The 18,180-nt window shown below is 31.1% G+C and overlaps 2 protein-coding genes across 4 annotated transcripts in view; one reads left to right on the plus strand and one right to left on the minus strand.

The window, feature by feature from the left end:
* The window catches only part of LOC106462852 (cytochrome P450 3A19-like), a 38,068-nt gene extending 22,985 nt beyond the window's left edge, over positions 1-15,083 (plus strand). The window contains exons 8-13 of one of the 2 annotated variants that reach the window (XM_022390243.1): positions 994-1,154; positions 2,762-2,850; positions 5,996-6,139; positions 8,291-8,453; positions 10,333-10,436; positions 14,590-15,083. In XM_022390243.1, the coding sequence (XP_022245951.1) occupies positions 994-1,154; positions 2,762-2,850; positions 5,996-6,139; positions 8,291-8,453; positions 10,333-10,413 (638 nt within the window). In that variant the 3' untranslated portion in view covers positions 10,414-10,436; positions 14,590-15,083. The remainder of the gene's footprint in view (positions 1-993; positions 1,155-2,761; positions 2,851-5,995; positions 6,140-8,290; positions 8,454-10,332; positions 10,437-14,589) is intronic. The other variant, XM_013922815.2, reaches the window with a different exon arrangement.
* A 2-nt stretch (positions 15,084-15,085) lies between these two features.
* The window catches only part of LOC106462847 (probable nuclear hormone receptor HR3), a 59,376-nt gene continuing 56,281 nt past the window's right edge, over positions 15,086-18,180 (minus strand). For both annotated transcript variants that reach the window (XM_013922810.2, XM_022390242.1), the window contains exon 10: positions 15,086-18,108. In XM_013922810.2, the coding sequence (XP_013778264.2) occupies positions 17,849-18,108 (260 nt within the window). In that variant the 3' untranslated portion in view covers positions 15,086-17,848. The remainder of the gene's footprint in view (positions 18,109-18,180) is intronic.

The following is an 18,180-nucleotide window of genomic DNA, read 5'->3' on the forward strand; positions in this document are numbered from 1 at the left end:
ACTTCTTAATTTTAAAATCTAAGTTTACCCGTTTTTTTAAAACTATTCATCTCTTAAACAAGTTAGTTTTTACTTTTTCTTTCTTTTTAATACCATACATAACAAACACTTAATGCTTATGAAGATACCGAGGATGCTGTGGTGCCATCTTGAGGTATGAATAGAGTTGACATTATAATTCTTATTGATTGTTTGTTCTCTATCTTTCTGACTGGTTATGTTAACTTGGCTGCAGCTTCTTTAGTATCTTAGGTAGCCATGGTAGGATGGACAATTCTTGTTCGTCATGCATGCGCACTAATCCCTCAAACCAGCTTGAAATACACACACACACACCAAATTCTTAGTTAAGGATGTTTTTTTGTGGTCTAATTGGTGACAGCAGGGATGTAGTTGTGATTTTTACTCATCCTTCTACAGAGCTAAATGTTTAACTCAACAAGCACCCACACTTGTAGAAATTAACGATATAAACTTCACTTTGTACTTTTAAGTTTGTGCTCTTCACAGATGTTTTTCTGGGAACTCCATCCACTGGCAATTAGAGAGTCAAAGCATTTATTTTGATAACATAACTGTGACTCATAACGTTCAAAGCCTGTCTTATAAGCCAGTTATAGCTGTGTATTTTGGAAACTCTATCCCTGGTTCCAATTTAATGGCATGATTTCATGTATCTAAGAAAGCAAAATTTTTATTCCACATGATTAACAATGAATCCATTCATAGGTGTGTTAACTTAATCAATTTTGCTTGACCTAATTTAAGTAGCATGTATTCACTGCATTCAATTTCCCATACAACACCTAGTGATTGTTACCGAGAAAGCTTTTTTTTTTATTATAAATCTTCATATTTTAATGTTGAATTTATTTCATTTATTAATGTTACTACTTTACTACTTATTTATCAATTTATTAAATTTCGTAAGTTAATTTTCAACATTTTTCTCCGTTTTTGCTGATAATAAACTTTTTCTGTGTTTATTTGTAGCACTATCAGAAGATGAGATGATATCACAGTGCTGCATGTTTTTTGTTGTGGGTTTCCAGACGACTTCCTTAACTTTGTCTTTTATTTTATACAATATTGCCGTTAACCCAGAGTGTCAGGAAAAACTGGTACAGGAGATCAAAGAAGCTCTACAGAATCAGGTATATATACATATTTGTTTTGACACCAAATTGTCAAAACAAAATGTTTATACAAGTGTAGTTTACAATGTGAGGTTGTAAAATGAGGTTGTTGTGTCTGCAAAAATACTTTTAAATTAAAATATATTTGTCAAATAAATCCTGTATACTGTATCTGGTAAGAATAGTATAGTGCAATGTTCATGTTACTACTGCATATCTACATTCACTCAGAGGAATTTAGTTTTCAACCTCATAAATTTCTTAGCTTTCGATAATCAAGCAGCTATCATCCAATATCAGAGGGAAATTTCCTATAGTGAAACTCTGCCTGATTGTTTAGAAAGCATGAGTTGATAAGCTCTTTTAGTCCCAATAATCTTATGATCAACAAACTCTTCTAACTTCTGAAGTCAATCAATTCCAGTCATATCGATCAGGAGCCATTGGCAGTGATTCAGATGACTGTTGGAGCTGTCATATTCCTGTAACACCACCATTTTTTATTTGGCTCTCTGTGGACAGCCAAAGAAGTAATTTCAGATCATTCTTCTTCCTCGTGAGGTGAATCAACATGACATAAAATTGCATTCTTATTTTCCCATGACTGAACATCTGATTTTTTGTCAAGCCAATGTACTATAGGTTCATCTGTAATGTGCAGATGCAGCACACTAATGTTCTCCATGTTCTTTCACATGCTTCACAACCACCATAATATGCAAGTTGATAGATTAACACGACACAATATGAGATACAGTCTTGTCCAGTCAGATCCAAGCTGCTTTTGTGTTACCATCATATACTGAAGCCAGACTCGTATTACATGTTGGTACATTTGTTCCTTTACCATCTTGTAGTTGCATTTCTTCTGACATTTGGCAGCCTTTCCAACATGTAAGCTCATGTTCATTCATTAATGTAGACTTTAACCACTACACATATTCTTGTGGACACTATGGGATGTCCACTCTAGGTGAGAACCCTACATGAAATTGTCAGGGAGCAGAAGTTCCTACCCAAACTTAAGCATGTTTGGTGAACAACATGTAGACTTTTGTTCTGTTGATTAATACATTATTGTGATGTCCATTAAGTATACACCTCAGTCTTTTCCATGGGATAAACAAACTTAGCGAGTATGTTCGTCATGGTTTTATTGCCTGTTCTGCTAAACCATCAGAATGTCAAAACTGTAGCTTTTAGCTTCATCATATTTATTTCAGTGTTCATTGTTATTTAAAGTGTCAGATGGTTCTGGCTCTTCCTTATTTGTGTTAAACACGTACACAAAAGATGTTATGTCTCATTCGATTATTTTTTGGAGGAGAGTAAATGGGCAACCTCAGTTGTATAATATACATGCAGGCTCATTTGCATGATTTTTGGCTTCACTAATAAAAACTTTGTTATTCGTATTTTTCATATTCTTTAAGTTCTTTTTTCTCAGATGGTTCAATAATTTTACTAAAAAAAACTAAGGGATTCTATTGTTTCTGTACTTGTATTACAGGAAATGTGAACTTAAAATGTTAAAGGAACAAAGTTTAGTCCTGATGTTATTATAATGAATTTAATATTTTTCATTGCATTATATTTAAAGATTGCAAATGCTGGTCATTTTACAGAACGAATGTCTTCATGATACTGTTTGCAAAATGAATTATTTTGATGCTGTTATTTCTGAGACTCTCCGAATGTACCCACCAGCAATTTTGTAAGTATGCATGTAAATATGTCCAGCTAGTACAACAAATCCTTTTGTTCAATTTCTGATCTACTGGTTTATTGTTACTGTATTTTTTATAATAATATAACTCTTTAATAAAATAGCGTTAATTTCAGATATGAAGTTATATTCATAGGTGCTGTTGACGTTACAAAAAAGTAATGAGTCATGTTATGCTTTTTTGTCTACAATTAGTATTTTTATTTATTTGTTTGAAAAGGTAAATTTATTAGAAATAACTAAGTGGGCTGTTTTATGTCTTGTCTAAAATCATTGACACAAAAACTTGCCATGGTTTGGCATGTTCATTACAGGTGGTTGAGTTGAAAAACTGAAAACAAATACCACTATAAAAGAATGTTTTGCTTCCAAAGAAACATATCAGTCATTATTGTAGCTAAAGTATAAAAACCTTATTATTGGAAATGTTCATAAATTCATAAAAGATCATCTGTGAAGTCTTGAAAATTGGGTTTTCTTTCTACGTCAATTAGGGTTTGTTGCACAGTCGAACAAACATTTACAAATCTTCAATTATAAGTGAACATCGAGAATACAATTACAACAAAGCAACATTTGATAAAGAATAAGTGTTTAAAGAAGTAATAGTTAATAGGGAACATTAGGTTGTCTAATCTATTTTCACTACCACATTACTGCTTATGTAGCTGGAACCATCTGGATCTAAGGATTACGATATATTATATTTAAACAAAATTTAAAGAAAACATATTACTAAGAATCCAGTATAGAAAGAAGAAAGGTATTAATTACAAAACACGTGTTCAGTGTATTAGAAAGCAAAACTAATTGTCAATTATGCTACCTTTTTTATTTAAATGGTGATGTTTATCATAAAAATACAATTTATCATTTGTGAAAGAAAAACTTACATAATTGTAAAATATTGATATGAAATAAAAAATGTGGACTCACAATAATTCATGAATTCTTAACTCTCTCAGCATGAACTCTGTCAGTTTGACTGACCACGTGACTTCTTTGTACTCGTTTAAAGTCTTTATAGATTTAGTACTTCTAACTTTCAATATAGAGTGTATTTCTTCACAAAATTGGACATGATACAGTACGATAGTGTCATTTTGCTTTGGAAACAACACTGCAAGAATTTTAACATGCACAGTCAGCAGATATAGCATGACCAAATGTGGTATCATTGACTGTTATGATATGGTTAAGTTCTTAATTTGTTTTAACATAACATATTAAGCATTTGTACTACATTATAATTTTGTAAATTATCATAATCAGCTTCCAAAGCATTATATGTGTCCCGATATCCTTTACTTCATGTTCACTAAAACTGAATGACTGACAGTTTTAATATAATTTGTTTATGGGTTATGCAACTGTGTAGTTTCCTTTTCCTGCCTAATTTATTATGCTTCTCCCCACTTCCTGGAATACTAAGTGACTCTCTGAAGAAGTTATGGCAAAATATTGGGCATGTTAGTAAATTTGAGCAATTGATCATGTTATATTTACTCTTGCAATGCGTTGTACACTTCAGTTGACTTTACAAATGCAATATTGAAAAGGAGCAGCAGGGCGAGGGTATGCAATCTCTCTGATATCTCCTGTTTTAATATAGTTATATTTCATTCTGTGCATGCTATAGTTTGCTGCTCTCAATAGAAAAATATACTAAAATTCTCTAACACTGGTAACTAGCTGTTTTTAACACCATAAACTAAAATGCATCACTGTATGTGAAAGTGCTGATAAATGAAAAGAAATTCCGGGACTGGGACTTGAACCAAGGATCTTTGGCTAACAGCTTTATCAAACTGAGATATCCAAGAGTACAAACCATCTGAGTTTCACTTTCACAAATCTTATTAAGAATGAGTATGAAACTTCGTACTACATTGTGTTCTTTGCATACACGAAAAGATAACAGGTGTAATTAGTATGCTTGATAACTTTCTGTTTTGATTTTGAATAAGTCTAAATGTATAATTTATTTATCTGAATATTGACATTTTTTATGCTATTTGAATATTGTAGCTGTTTTTTCAAAAAAAATATTGTGTGCCCGTTAGTGGGTGTATTGGAAGATACTGTTTAATCAGCTTGTAATTTGCATTTAAAAGTACTATTTTTGGTCAGTTTTGGGTTTGTGTATTGGAAGGTTCTATTGTGGTATATCCATGTGAAATTGAATATAAGTTTTTGCTGTTGTTCATGATGTTAGGAAAATATGTAGGTTTAAAAAGTCAGTTAAAGTAAAAAATATGAAAACTTATAAGATAAGCACTTTAAAAAGGTGGACCTATCTACATCAGGGCCAACCATTTTGCTCCTGATGAAGAAAGGTCTACCTTTCAAAAGTGCTTGAGTTTTGGCTTTCAGATTTGATAAGAATGTTGATTACAGAGTACTGATAAAACACTTACTTTACTGAATCGATGATGAGTAGGATAATGAAACTAGACACAAATGTAAACCAAAACAAAAAATATTTAATTAATATACTACACACAAACATGGAGTGTGCACTTCCAGTTTACTTATGTCAGGCCTTTGCTTTCAACGGATCACTGGACTGACTACTGAGGACCAAGTTTTAATACACTATCCTCAGTGATGTTCAAGACCAGACTACCAAACACAAGGTTTCTTAGTTTCAAAGAAACTTCACAGTTATCCAGTGCAACATGCAATACCACGTGACTGGTCATTTTCAATCCACATAGGTGGGGCTACAACCTCTAGATATCACCTAAACAACCACCAAAGGAGACTGCTGTTCACATTCTTACACAATGTCATGTTAAACAATGTCTTCCATGGTCTGTAACTGGTATTACCTACTTCGAGAACAATAAAAGAACAAAGATTACTTGATACAAGATCAACTTAATGATTTCCTTGGTCAGATCTTATGTGAAACCTGCACATATTCAGAATAAAGAATAAACTGAGATTAAATAATTACATGATATTCTCTTATACCATACTATTTACCAGTTTCTGATGTGTTTATTGTTATGAAGTTTCAATAGTGGTTTTTTTTATTTGAAACTTTCAAGGGTTTAGTTTTATTTCTGAAAATGTGTCTTCAGTGAATGTACATTTCTTACTTTTGGCTAATTATTGTATTTTTCTTTAGTTCAGAGCGACGTGCTACCGAGGATTATGTTTTAGATGATGCTGACATAGTCATTCCAAAGGACATGATTATTCACTATCCCATATATGCTATTCACCATGACCCAGAGTGGTTTCCCAACCCAGAAACTTTTAATCCAGACAGGTAACTGTATTGAAAATTACCACATTGTTGTATTATTTGTAGATAATGATATACAAAACTACCATTAAAGAATATTAGTAATAGCTGGATATCAGTTGATATTTATCTTTCAATAGTTTGCTGTGTCATGTTACTTAAATAATACCAAGACATTTATTATTGTCATGCGGTATTAGAAAGTTTAGTATGTTTGTATGAGTCCATTTCAAATGTTTCATGTTTCAACAGGAAAAGCAGAATGATAAATTTTTGGTATAGATATTGACTAGTATATAGTGATACTAAATCTCATATTACAGTCTTTCCATTCAGTTTCAAAGCACAACCTATGGCACTGAAATTTATGCAGTTAATCGTAGGAGGAAAGCACATTTGCGGCTAATAATCTCAATGTATTTAAAAAGAAACAAAAGTTGTTGGTTTTGTTTGCCTTAGAAACTACAAAATTTTGAGATTAAAATTTTATGTATATGTAAAACTCTTTATTATGTGAGAAATAAAGAACATTTCTGAAGATTTTCAAGCGTTTTCATTTTAGAAATGGTAATTTTGTTATCTTTTTAGGGCAGAGGAAAACAAATTCTGACTTCTTATCTCATCTTTGTGTGTAGTCTTCTAAATTCTATAAAAAATGTTATGAATAAGTGAATAAGTTCATATCATGTGAAATTGAATATAAGTTTTTGCTGTTGTTCATGATGTTAGGAAAATATGTAGGTTCAAAAAGTCAATTAAAGTAAAAAATATGAAAACTTATAAGATAAGCACTTTCAAAAGGTGGAGCTATCTTCATCAGGGCCAACCATTTTGCTCCTGATGAAGAAAGGTCTACCTTTCAAAAGTGCTTGAGTTTTGGCTTTCAGATTTGATAAGAATGTTGATTACAGATATAATCAGTATATTAAGGTCAGCAGAGAATGACCTAGTGGTTAGTCATTGGACTGGGGATCTAAAGCTTTTGGGGTTTTGCAATCTCAGTTGTGAGTGAATTCAAAGATTAGTAATCAAGCTCACTATTCAGTTAAGATTAGTCATTTCATAGGGAAAAGTCCCCCAGTGGGACAGCAGTAAGACTAGAGACTTACAATGCTAAAATCTGGGGTTTGATTCCCTGTGGTGGACACAGCAGATAGCCCAAGGTGGCTTTGCTATAAAAACAAACAACCAATCGTGGAAGCTGGTACTGACTAGTTTTTTTGTCTCTGATCGGCAGTTCAAAATTAGGGACAGTTATGCCCAAAATATAAATTATCTTTGACCTGGCTGTTAATCCCATTATGTACATAAGGTTACATTTAGTTGAAGAAAAGAAATGCTAAAATGAAGATATTTGATGTTTTTGTTTAATTTTCTTTTGTTTCCAGCATAGCAATTCTTGTATGTTTATAGTTTTATTTCACACTGTGAAATATTGATCTTTTGGTTTTTCATACTTGAAAAAATGTTAGGAAGAAAAAGCTACAGTATAAACTTATTGAGTGATGTTTAGAGTTTGTTGATACATCTTTTTATTTTTTAAGCGTTATGAGTTAATCTAGAGGTCTAATATTTCAAATACAGTCAGTGAATTTTTAACTGATCTAGGTATTTAATTTGTATGTTTGTGTACCTAGTAAAACTTGAAAATAAGTGGAACTTTAGTCCATAAAGGTATAATATTAATTGTAAAAATGAGTATGATATTTGGACCTATGTAGTTTCACTGGCAAAACCTCTGGCTCACATTAATTGTAATTCTAATATGGAGCTAGCTGAAGGCTAAAGAAAGTGGAAATCATACTCCAAATGAAGAAATACATTAGCAACTTGTTACTGGTTTGTGAGACTTTGTGTTGGAGTGAAACATTTTGATTTCATGGCATTGTAAAATAATTAGTTTAAATCTGGATTTCTATGTATTCTGCAAATGATACAATTTTATTTATCTTTAAAACCTTTATAATAAATATTTAATTTTAGAACAGTTTTAATATGTTTCTTTTATATTCCTTTCTCCATCCACTATCAATTTTTTCAAATTTCTATCTTCATTTGTATTTTCTGAAAATATATGGGTTAACAGTAAAAAATTAAAATGTTAACTCTTATAAATTCAAATTTTTTTGACTGTTACTTATGGTTGTTTCAAACATCTACTTTATATATTTATAGGTTTTTACCAGAGAACAAAGATTCAATTTTGCCGTATACCTATTTTCCATTTGGTGCAGGGCCACGGAACTGTATTGGAATGCGATTTGCTCAGCTAGTACTAAAGATTTGTCTTTTGAAGATTTTGACTGGTGTTAAGTTTTCCAGATGCAAAGAAACAAAGGTCAGAAAAACTATATATGCCAAAAGAGAGAGCTCTTATATCTATGAAGTAATAGCTAGTTTTTCACCCTACCATAACATATAATGGTGAAAATGCTTATAGCATAGCTAATTGATTTTTTCAATTTATAGAAAATTTTCATAAAACACCTTGATTTTTTTTTGGTGTTGTGTGAACTCTCTCAACATGGGCTCAATCAATTTGATTGACCATGCGACTTCTTTGTACTCGTTTAAAAGTCTTTAGATTTAACACTTCTGACTTTCAATATTGGCAGTCTTTCAGTTAATATTATAAGTCTTTCACATACAAAAAATCATATTTTTAGTAAAGTATTTTTAATAAAATAAAATAATGGTTTATCCATGAATGTATTGAGTATTTGTTTTGAAGAGTCCATATGCAAATTAATTTTCATATTAAAATTAAAAATACTTATCCTCATCTCAAATATCTCAATTTCCATTGTGTAATCCCTAAAACCTCCTACATACATTTCAAACTTTTTTTTTTCAGTAAAACTTTATATTTTCTGTTATTTTCTCTACCCTATCTCAAAACGGGATTGGTCAAATCGACCAACCTTGTAACCATAAAAAAAAAAAAATTAAATAAACCTAAATTACCTTTTTGTTTGTCTAGAATCGTTTATCCTAAGTAACTGTAAGTTTGTAACAGTATACATTTATTTATTATTAAATTTTATTGTTTATTGCCCCTTTGAACAGTGTCTAACTACTATCTGTGCCAGTATAAGTTGTAAATCACTCGGAGAATTTGCAGCTCATGTTACGCTAACGAATTACATTACCTATGAGCTGCTTGCGTGTGCCTCGTGAAACATTTTTATTCTAATATTATTATTATTTATTTTACCTAATCTATTCCTAACAAACCTAAAAGGATCCCTGTTTACATTTTAATAATATGCAAAAAGTAGATATATTCCCTTACCTCTCAAAATTTTTCTCGCTTTCTAACTTTGCGACAAGAGTCGTTACAAATTCATCCAAGCTAGTCATTAACTTTCTCATGAGAACAATGTTGGTACTCTGAGTGAATCTGACATCTAACTGTTCAGAACATAATGTTATACAATACGTCGGTTGATAGATGAAAACCTTGACTTTCTATTGGTTATAGGTAATACATAATGAAATGTAAGAGAGAGCTATCAACAAATTCTGAAAGAGAGGATGTGACAGGTGGGTATGGCAGGAGGGGTCTGATTTTCTAATCGATAGCTCTGTAACCAAACAAAATTGAAGACTATAAAAATTAGGGTTTGTCTGAGTAATAAAGTTTTTATAGAGAGTAATTTGTGTTTAATTTCATACTTTTTTGAGGGGGGATGGATAAAATAAGGATGATTACAAGCTAAGTGAAGACTATAAAAATTATGGTTTGTATGAGCAATGACAATTTTACAGAGTAATTTATGTTTAATTTCGTACTTTTTTTGAGGGGTGATGGATAAAATAGGGATGATGACAAGCTAAGAGAAAATGTATCATGTGGGTCACACAAGTGGAAAGTCAGGATTTTTTTTAAATATTGCCTTGTGGAATTAAGAACTTAAGACTTGAATACTATTAAAATATAGATTATTAGCTAAGACTTTATGCTTTTCTAATTGGTATAACATAAACAAAAAATAGTTTAATAAAATTTTGAATACAAGACACTAAAACCTTGTGTCATGCACAGTAAAGGATATCCGTGGCAATAGGGTTAAGCTAATTCGCCTGATTATTTAAAGAGTTTGTTTTTTTAATTATTCAGCTTCTGTGAAAGTATCATAAGTATCTTCACAACAGCTAAGATACGTTCATTCTTTAAATCATATTTCTTGTTTATTTTGGTTTATTTATTTGATTAGGTACCACTTGGTTTACATAATGAATTGGGTCTTCTTGAGCCAGAAGAAGTCATTTTGAAACTAGAGAGAAGAGAAACATAAGGTCAAGATATGTATTTGTGTAGGTGAGCTAATTTAATAAAACTTTTCTTTACAAAGTATGAAACATGATACACTACGATTATTTGTGATCATAGTGATCTGCTGTTGAACTTGTGTACTGAAAATAAATGTTGAGTATGCCAAATTAAAATTCTATGTCACATGCTTTTTTTAAACACTGACCAAAGCTCAGGATATTAATTTCCAGTGTAAAGTTTTTTTTTGTGACAGAATTGCAAGTTTCATTAGATACTTTTCTACACCTACCAAGTAGGTCATAGGAAGGAATAGAAACTATAAAATGATATAAATAAATTAAATACAGAAGCAGCTACAAGATATGACAAAATTTGACATAGTTAAAATGTGGCTGAACAACTTTATGTGAAAGAGCTATCTAAACTGAAAGAAAAATTACAGGATCAATCTGTTCAATACTAAGTTTGCACAAGAACATGTATTAGGTGTATTTAGTTAATATGTTGACAGTAACATAAAGTGCAAAAAAATGGTATGAAAACACTTGAAGAACTATTAACACAAACATAGTAGACACTAATAAATAGCACATTTAAAGATTGTCATTTTTCTTGGAGAAATATACTTACCTAGGTTTTTATTTGCAAATTTAAAGTAGCAGTGATGCATCATACATAAACATTGTATTCTAGTAAAAATATCACTAACCAAGAAGAATACAAACTATTGTTCTGATATTAATATTAAGCATATTCTGGTGTTATTTTGAGGGCAGACTGAGAGCAAACCAGTGGTTAACATACCGACTTTGCACTTAGGGTGCATTATAAAGAGATGGTTAAATCCCTCTGAATATAAAAATTATGGATGGCTAGTGCAAGTAGCCCTTGAATAGTTCTGTGTAAATTTCAACAAAGAAAGAAACACTGGTGAGCTGACTTATCTAAATTTGTTTTGTATAACATACCTTCATACAGTTAAACTTTTTTTTAATAACTGATCTGCATCTAATCAGTTACAATTTTCAAATGCAAGTATAACAGAGCTAACATCAAATGTAGTTTTTATCGATTGATCACTGTCTTATTTTATAAATAATGTGGAAAACAATGATTTAAAATGCATAAGTTTTTCATGTTTAGAAATTCAAAAAAAATTAGCATGAATGTTATTAATTGTTTATATTCAAACATGCAGGTATTATTTTCTTTGCTGTCTTTAAGTAATATATACTAAAACATTAATAGTAATGGTGGAAAAGGTATCTTTAGTTAATTATCAATAACTTCTGATCAAAGCAAGCTACCGACACAGATCAGAAATAAAAATTAACCTAGAAAATGTAATGCAAGATTACTTATAATGAACTTTGAGCTTAGATTCTTCTAAAATAAAAGAATTTCTATTTTATCAGCAAAAAATTAATAAACTATCAGTGTATTAGTCAAGGCAGTACAGGAATCATTGGTAAAAAATTGTTGAATGCAGTGTGAAAGAGTGGAGGTCGTGTAAGATAATTAAACCAGAGTACTGGTGTGTCCAGGACAAATAAGAAACATAAGCTAGGAAGAAGATATTCTGAGACATTTTGATTAAATATAATAACAAAATATAAAAAAGCAAAGATAAAGAACTAAACAAACAATTAAAAGAAAACATGGTCCTAATTTTCAGAATGCCCTAGAAAAAGCTCCAATGAAACTTCAGAATGGTAACTACAGTGTTATTAAACCAGTTGGTAAAGGTTCTTTATTTTATGTGTTGGACACTATACTAAAGTAACATTAGGCCAATTTCAGGAAGTGCTTATTACCAACTTTTCTTCTGATCCCACAGAAAGTTGCCTAAACTAAGTACTTAAATTATGTAAGTGAATTGATTCAGATATACTTAACTCCACTTGCCCCCACCTGGAAAATGAAACACATAATTCTTTCTTTATTCAATTCACAACTTCACACTACCCCCCCCGGAAAAATTTCTGCAGACGACCATGCTTAAATCTCTGATGAACCATATATATCTACTGATGTTCTTTCAAAGATACATAAGGAGAGGAATCTTGATCTTTCTATAGTACTAGGAATAATTTTAACAGAGAAGATATAAAATTATGTCCATTTTCATTTTAATTCTTTAGCATGTTCTCTTGATTCTTTTACAAGGTTTCTTTTTTTCTGAGAAACTGTAGGATGTCACATATTTATTGTAGGATGTCTCATATTTATTGTAGGATGTCACATATTTATTCAACACAATTTAACCAATGTACTTCCAGAAATTATCTTACTTGAAACTATTGACATAGTAACCTCTTATACTAACATCACATTGCAAAATGACATATAAGAATACCAGTATAGTCAAAGAGATTATCCCTAATTATGGAAATTTGTTTGTCAGAATCATTGAACATGCCATTATTGAGATCATAGCAATAAAACCACTGGGGCTTGCATTTATTAATGACATTTTTATTGTCTAGACACATGGGTCCCACTCATTCAATAACATTCGAGTAGTTTCTATCCTTTGCCTTTCATTTTTAACCCTGATGGGTTAGCTGTAAATTTACGGATTTACAATGCTAAAATCCAGGGTTTGCTTCCCTGTGATAGAGAGAGTGCAGGTTGCCGTTGTGTAGCTTTGCACCAAGAAAACAACAAACTTTCACTTATTTGATGGGTAATTAGTCATCTAGGTCTAAATTTACTGTTGGAAATATTTATGTGTTTACATCAATAGATAAATAACAATGTCTACACTTCAACAGCACTCACATTAAAACACTGTAAAAAAAAGCATACTTTAGAGTTAATCTCTGTTTGAGCTGTGATGATGTCTTAAAGAAGTTTGATCAACTTTATAAAGCTTGAAGTTAAAGATTCTCTAATATTTTTTTTCAATAAACAGATATTGAAAGCAGTCACTACTGATATTTCAGCTGTGATTCATGATGTAATTAGCCAGAGTTTTATTTTCTACTTTTTATTTTCTTGGAACTGAACAGCTTAATGAATTTTCAAAAAAAGAAGTTTTTCTATTCTCTCCACTCATCCTTCAATCCAGTTTTTATTTTAAGCCTCCATTGGTCTTTAAAAAAAAGAGTAAAAAAATGTGATTGATTGGTTGCTTTTAAATATACTTCTTGTGTTCCTTTATATTTTAATATAGGTTCACACAGTTTCAAAGTTGACATTTGTGAACAAATCCATCAGTGTAACACCTCTACTCATCACAGTAAGATGATGTATGACAGTCGATTACTTGTCAGTCTTATAATCTTATTTTATTCAATGAACTTTTCCAAATTTAAAATTTTTTTTGTAGGTAAAACTTCACATTTAGTTGTAATTCATATTAAGGAACATTTAATAGACATGCTTCATAAATAACTAAAATGGATCATATACATGTTAATCCTGGCAATAATAACCCTTTATAATACTTCTAGGTCACATTTTGTTAGGAAGGCTTTAAAAATAATATACTTTTCTCTACCCAGAGGAAGAAGTCAGCTTCTTCTCAAACCATCATCTTCTAGAACCATGATTTAATTTTTTTCTTCTTTTTTTTTACATCTGTTATATATTTGCTTAGAATGCCCAAAAACAATTTTTCATCTTTTTCTACTTTTCTGTTCTAGACACAACAGTACTATGGTTTAATTCTCATCTATGTTCTCTATCCATTGAAAAGTCTGTTTGGCTTTCTTGTATCAGGTTATTTTATGGTTTTTGATATTTATAATAAAAAGACCATAAACTGATTATGAAGAATTTCAGTTACAGTAGATTTGATTGGTTGCTGTGTTAACGAACCTTTATAATTACTTATTGAATACGTGTTACATTATTATTCCGACAGTTAAAAATGTTTTGACATCTGAACGGAAACCCTAACAACATTTATCTCTGGTCAAATCGTGTTTGTATTTTTAAAATGTTTTGTCATGTAATATGGATAGAAAGTGTATAAATTAAGAAGTATTACTGTTTTACTCATGTTCAAAATGTTCTTTAAAATGTTTTGTTTAGAAACTTGTGTTTTAATCTAAGAGCACATTTTAATATATATATATATATGAATAATTTTTGTACTAGTAAATATGAGTGGTAAGTTAATTTCTCATGAGTGTATACATCACTTTAATTACAATACTTATTTATTCTGTATGATCTGAATATGTATTTCTAGTGTGGTAGCAGCAAATTCCTGAAAATGGCCCTTTCTCAGAACGTGTTCATCTTAACCTTGGTAGTCATTTGACTTCTGCTCATCATCTTAATTTTGAAAACTGTAAAGTATTATTAGTCTGTATTTTTTTAACTGAGTTTTCTTCAAAAACTTATTTGTAATTTTAAAACTTATGAAAGAAAGCAATTTTTGATATTAAGATTACTTCATACATTTCATAAAATGTGAATAAATTCAAGGTGAGATGCTATATTTTTAACATACTTTTTGAAAAACGTTTTAATTCGGGATATATATTTTTAAATAATTATACCAATCATCCTTTGTAGGTAAAGTTTATAAAATAGAAACATATATGAGAAACTTGGACCTAATTTTTATTTCTATAGTAATATATAATAATTAACCAAGTTTTTTCCTTGAGTATTTGATAGAACAAATTTTAGAATGTCTTGTAATTGTGTGACTTATAATAAATAGAATTAAATCAAAAACACAGGGATTCAGTAATCTTCTTATAACGATTTTATTTCATATTCCATTTCTGGTGAAGCCCCCAATGAAGGACAGAACAGATCAAACCATCAAACATAAAAAAAAAAGTCCACCCAAGTATATTCAAGTTAATAAACACATTTGTTAGTTTCATGGCAATGATGAAGTCAGTATTCAAATTGAGCTACATTCGGGTAATCCCACAGTGGGTTCAGTGTATTAATTTTTTTTTATACATATACGTGAAATTCTTGCTTAAAACAAACTGTCATTTACCAATTACTTCACAAGCTATGATAATAAAATTCAGTGTTTTTCACTGTAATTACAAACAGCAAATAATTACTTAAATTGTAAAAAGATATTGGCACTAGAATGAATAACGTCAAAAGTCTTTCTATGCTATAAACGGGCATGAAGGCACGTAGCTAATCTCTGTCCTGTATTTCTCTATTTCACTGCGCCCTCTGTGGGAACCTCCCATACTCCTTAATATAAGTAGCCTGAAGAATGTAGTTTGTACTTTCTACAACCTATAAGTGACTACAAATATGTCATCTTGAAGGTTTCTTACAAAACAGTCAGATATAATATTTCCCATTACCATCAAAATTTTATTTATGTTACATTTGATAATTTTTTTCTTCAATTTTTTCCACCATGATGGCTTCCATGAAAATATTGTAATTATAACAATACAGTATTAGCTTTAAAAGAAAACTGAATTAAAGATTTTTAATCTGGGCTATATATTCCACTGTGTAGTAATTGGAAAGCTCATCTTCCCATGAAGAGTTATGTACAAAACAAATTTGTTCATCGTTATCCTGGTTACCTTTTTCTGAAGCCTAATCTTAATTACTTCCTATAGGTAATCATCCACTTGTTTATGCAGGTGCAGAAAAATTTTTTGGAGTATAATTTCAGATATGTTGCACTGTAGTATTAAAAATTTGTAATAATATTCAAATAAAAAATTTACTGCAGTGTATGTAGGTGCTTAAAAATGCTTAAATGTCAAAACGGAAACATGAAATAATAAAATACCAGTTAAAATGTGGACGAATGCAAAAAAAGAGAATTTACACAAAATATACATTAATAGGGCAGTTCATTCTTATTAATGGAAACAACATTAATAACACCGTCACCCAGCCATGGCTATAACCTGACAATAACCATTTAATAAGTTGCTACATACTTAACACAAGCACCTGCAAAGCTCAAGCAGTGGATCACAAACTTTCCAGGTGCCTGTGGACAACTCAAGTAAAAAGTCTCTCACCAGCAACAAATAACAAGATACCTTTAAAATCTGACCATTAAAACTCTACAAAAATATGTCTTATGTTCAACGCCTGTATCACACTAGTGGTCAAAGTAATATTTATATGGGATAGATGTAAAACTACCCTACTATGCACAGTTCAGAAGGCTGTAATAAATAACTGACCATGCCAACTAGGTTACTCCAAAACAGTATGGACTCATGGAAAATATCCTTGACCATAATCTGAAAGTTACTCACAACTTAATTAATAGAAGTTGTGGAAATGAAGCAGGAAGTGGCAGTGATTGCACTATAATGCTGCTCTCAACCCAGATGCGAGGTAGACACTATTCCTTTCCTACGACATTCTTTTCCTTGTCCTCTTGGGACAACTTTATTTTTTAACAATCTATGAACCCTTTTGTGGCTTCATCTATGTAAAATATAATTTAGTTGTGGTAAGGAAGCAAATAACCTTTCTGTCGTACAGTGCATCCGTTTGCCCTAATGGAAGAACCCTCTTCTTTTTTTCTCTCATAAAAACTGCAGTACTCCCAAACAACTTTATTACAGAACTGAGTACAAGAGCACAGCAGATTATTCTGATAAGTGATAAAATGAAAAATAATTTGAGATCCCCTGAGGATTTGTAAACAACATTCAATATTTTAATCTGTAAGCAGATACAATGTTTAATCAGGTGTGCCCTGAGCTACAGCTAAAAACCCCTTGGTGTTCCCACTTCAAACCAAGATACAAGGGGCCATACAAGTACCTGATGATGATGAAGATGAGTACGAGATTTAAAGTAAGTCTTCAAAACTTAAGGTAAACTTTATAAAACAATTTACAAACAACATTAATAATGAATGTGTGCATCATAAATAAGTGAGCTGAATGTGTTGTCTAAGATCTACCAGTCCACCCCCACATGAGAAACTATTGTGGCAGTATCTTGCTCTATGTAACAATCTGAGGAAACACAACTTTCTGCCTCTGTGGCCACTATGGTTCCTTGGTGAAAAGTTTGTGTAGGTTTGGCTGCATCCATAAACGTATTTCAAAAATCATCTAACTATAATTTACATGTTATACATTTCTAATACAATATCTCATTCCATAAACTTAACATCTTATTCAGAGAAGATTTCCATCAAACCTTAATATATATCACACTTCCTAACAAACAAGTTTTTTTTTTCTTAGAAGTGTAGATATTGAAGCTCACTTTCAGTTTACACCTCCATTCTACCTATAGTTGAGTCCAAGTTAAAAGTTCTCTCCACATCCAACAGAGGGAGAACTCAAAAGGTTTAGGAATGATCTTCTCTACAGTTTAATGCTGACATAGATAGGCTTAACCCCTTCTTGGTATAGACAGTTAGTTCAAAGTGCTGTCTGTTCCAACTGGCCTTTTAATTCAAGAGCTTTTAGGTCTTGGGTATCAATTAGATTAGCCATGACAGTCAGTCAAAGAGAAACAGGAAATGATGGTTAGATATCAACTGGGAAAAGCTCTTTATGCAAAGCAGGGAATTCTTGGTGTGGATAACTCTGTTTAAACTTTGCTAAGGCATCCATATGCAGTATGTTCATTTCTCTGAGAGTCGGAATTTTGGCCAGGAGAGAATCCAATACACTGACATCCCCCTTGTAAGGTAGCTTGTGTGTGCGGTCCAGCTCAAATCTCAGTGACTTTAAGATGGCTTGATTGAGACGTTGAATATCAAGTACTTCTTTAAGACCAGCACGATCTGTGAAAAAGAAATTACTTGGTAAATGCAGTAATTTATAAATTTGAAGTTATTTTTGCACCAGCATGCATT

Source organism: Limulus polyphemus, unplaced genomic scaffold (genome assembly GCF_000517525.1).
Source record: "Limulus polyphemus unplaced genomic scaffold, Limulus_polyphemus-2.1.2 Scaffold1267, whole genome shotgun sequence".
Classification (NCBI taxonomy): Eukaryota; Metazoa; Arthropoda; class Merostomata; order Xiphosura; family Limulidae; genus Limulus; species Limulus polyphemus.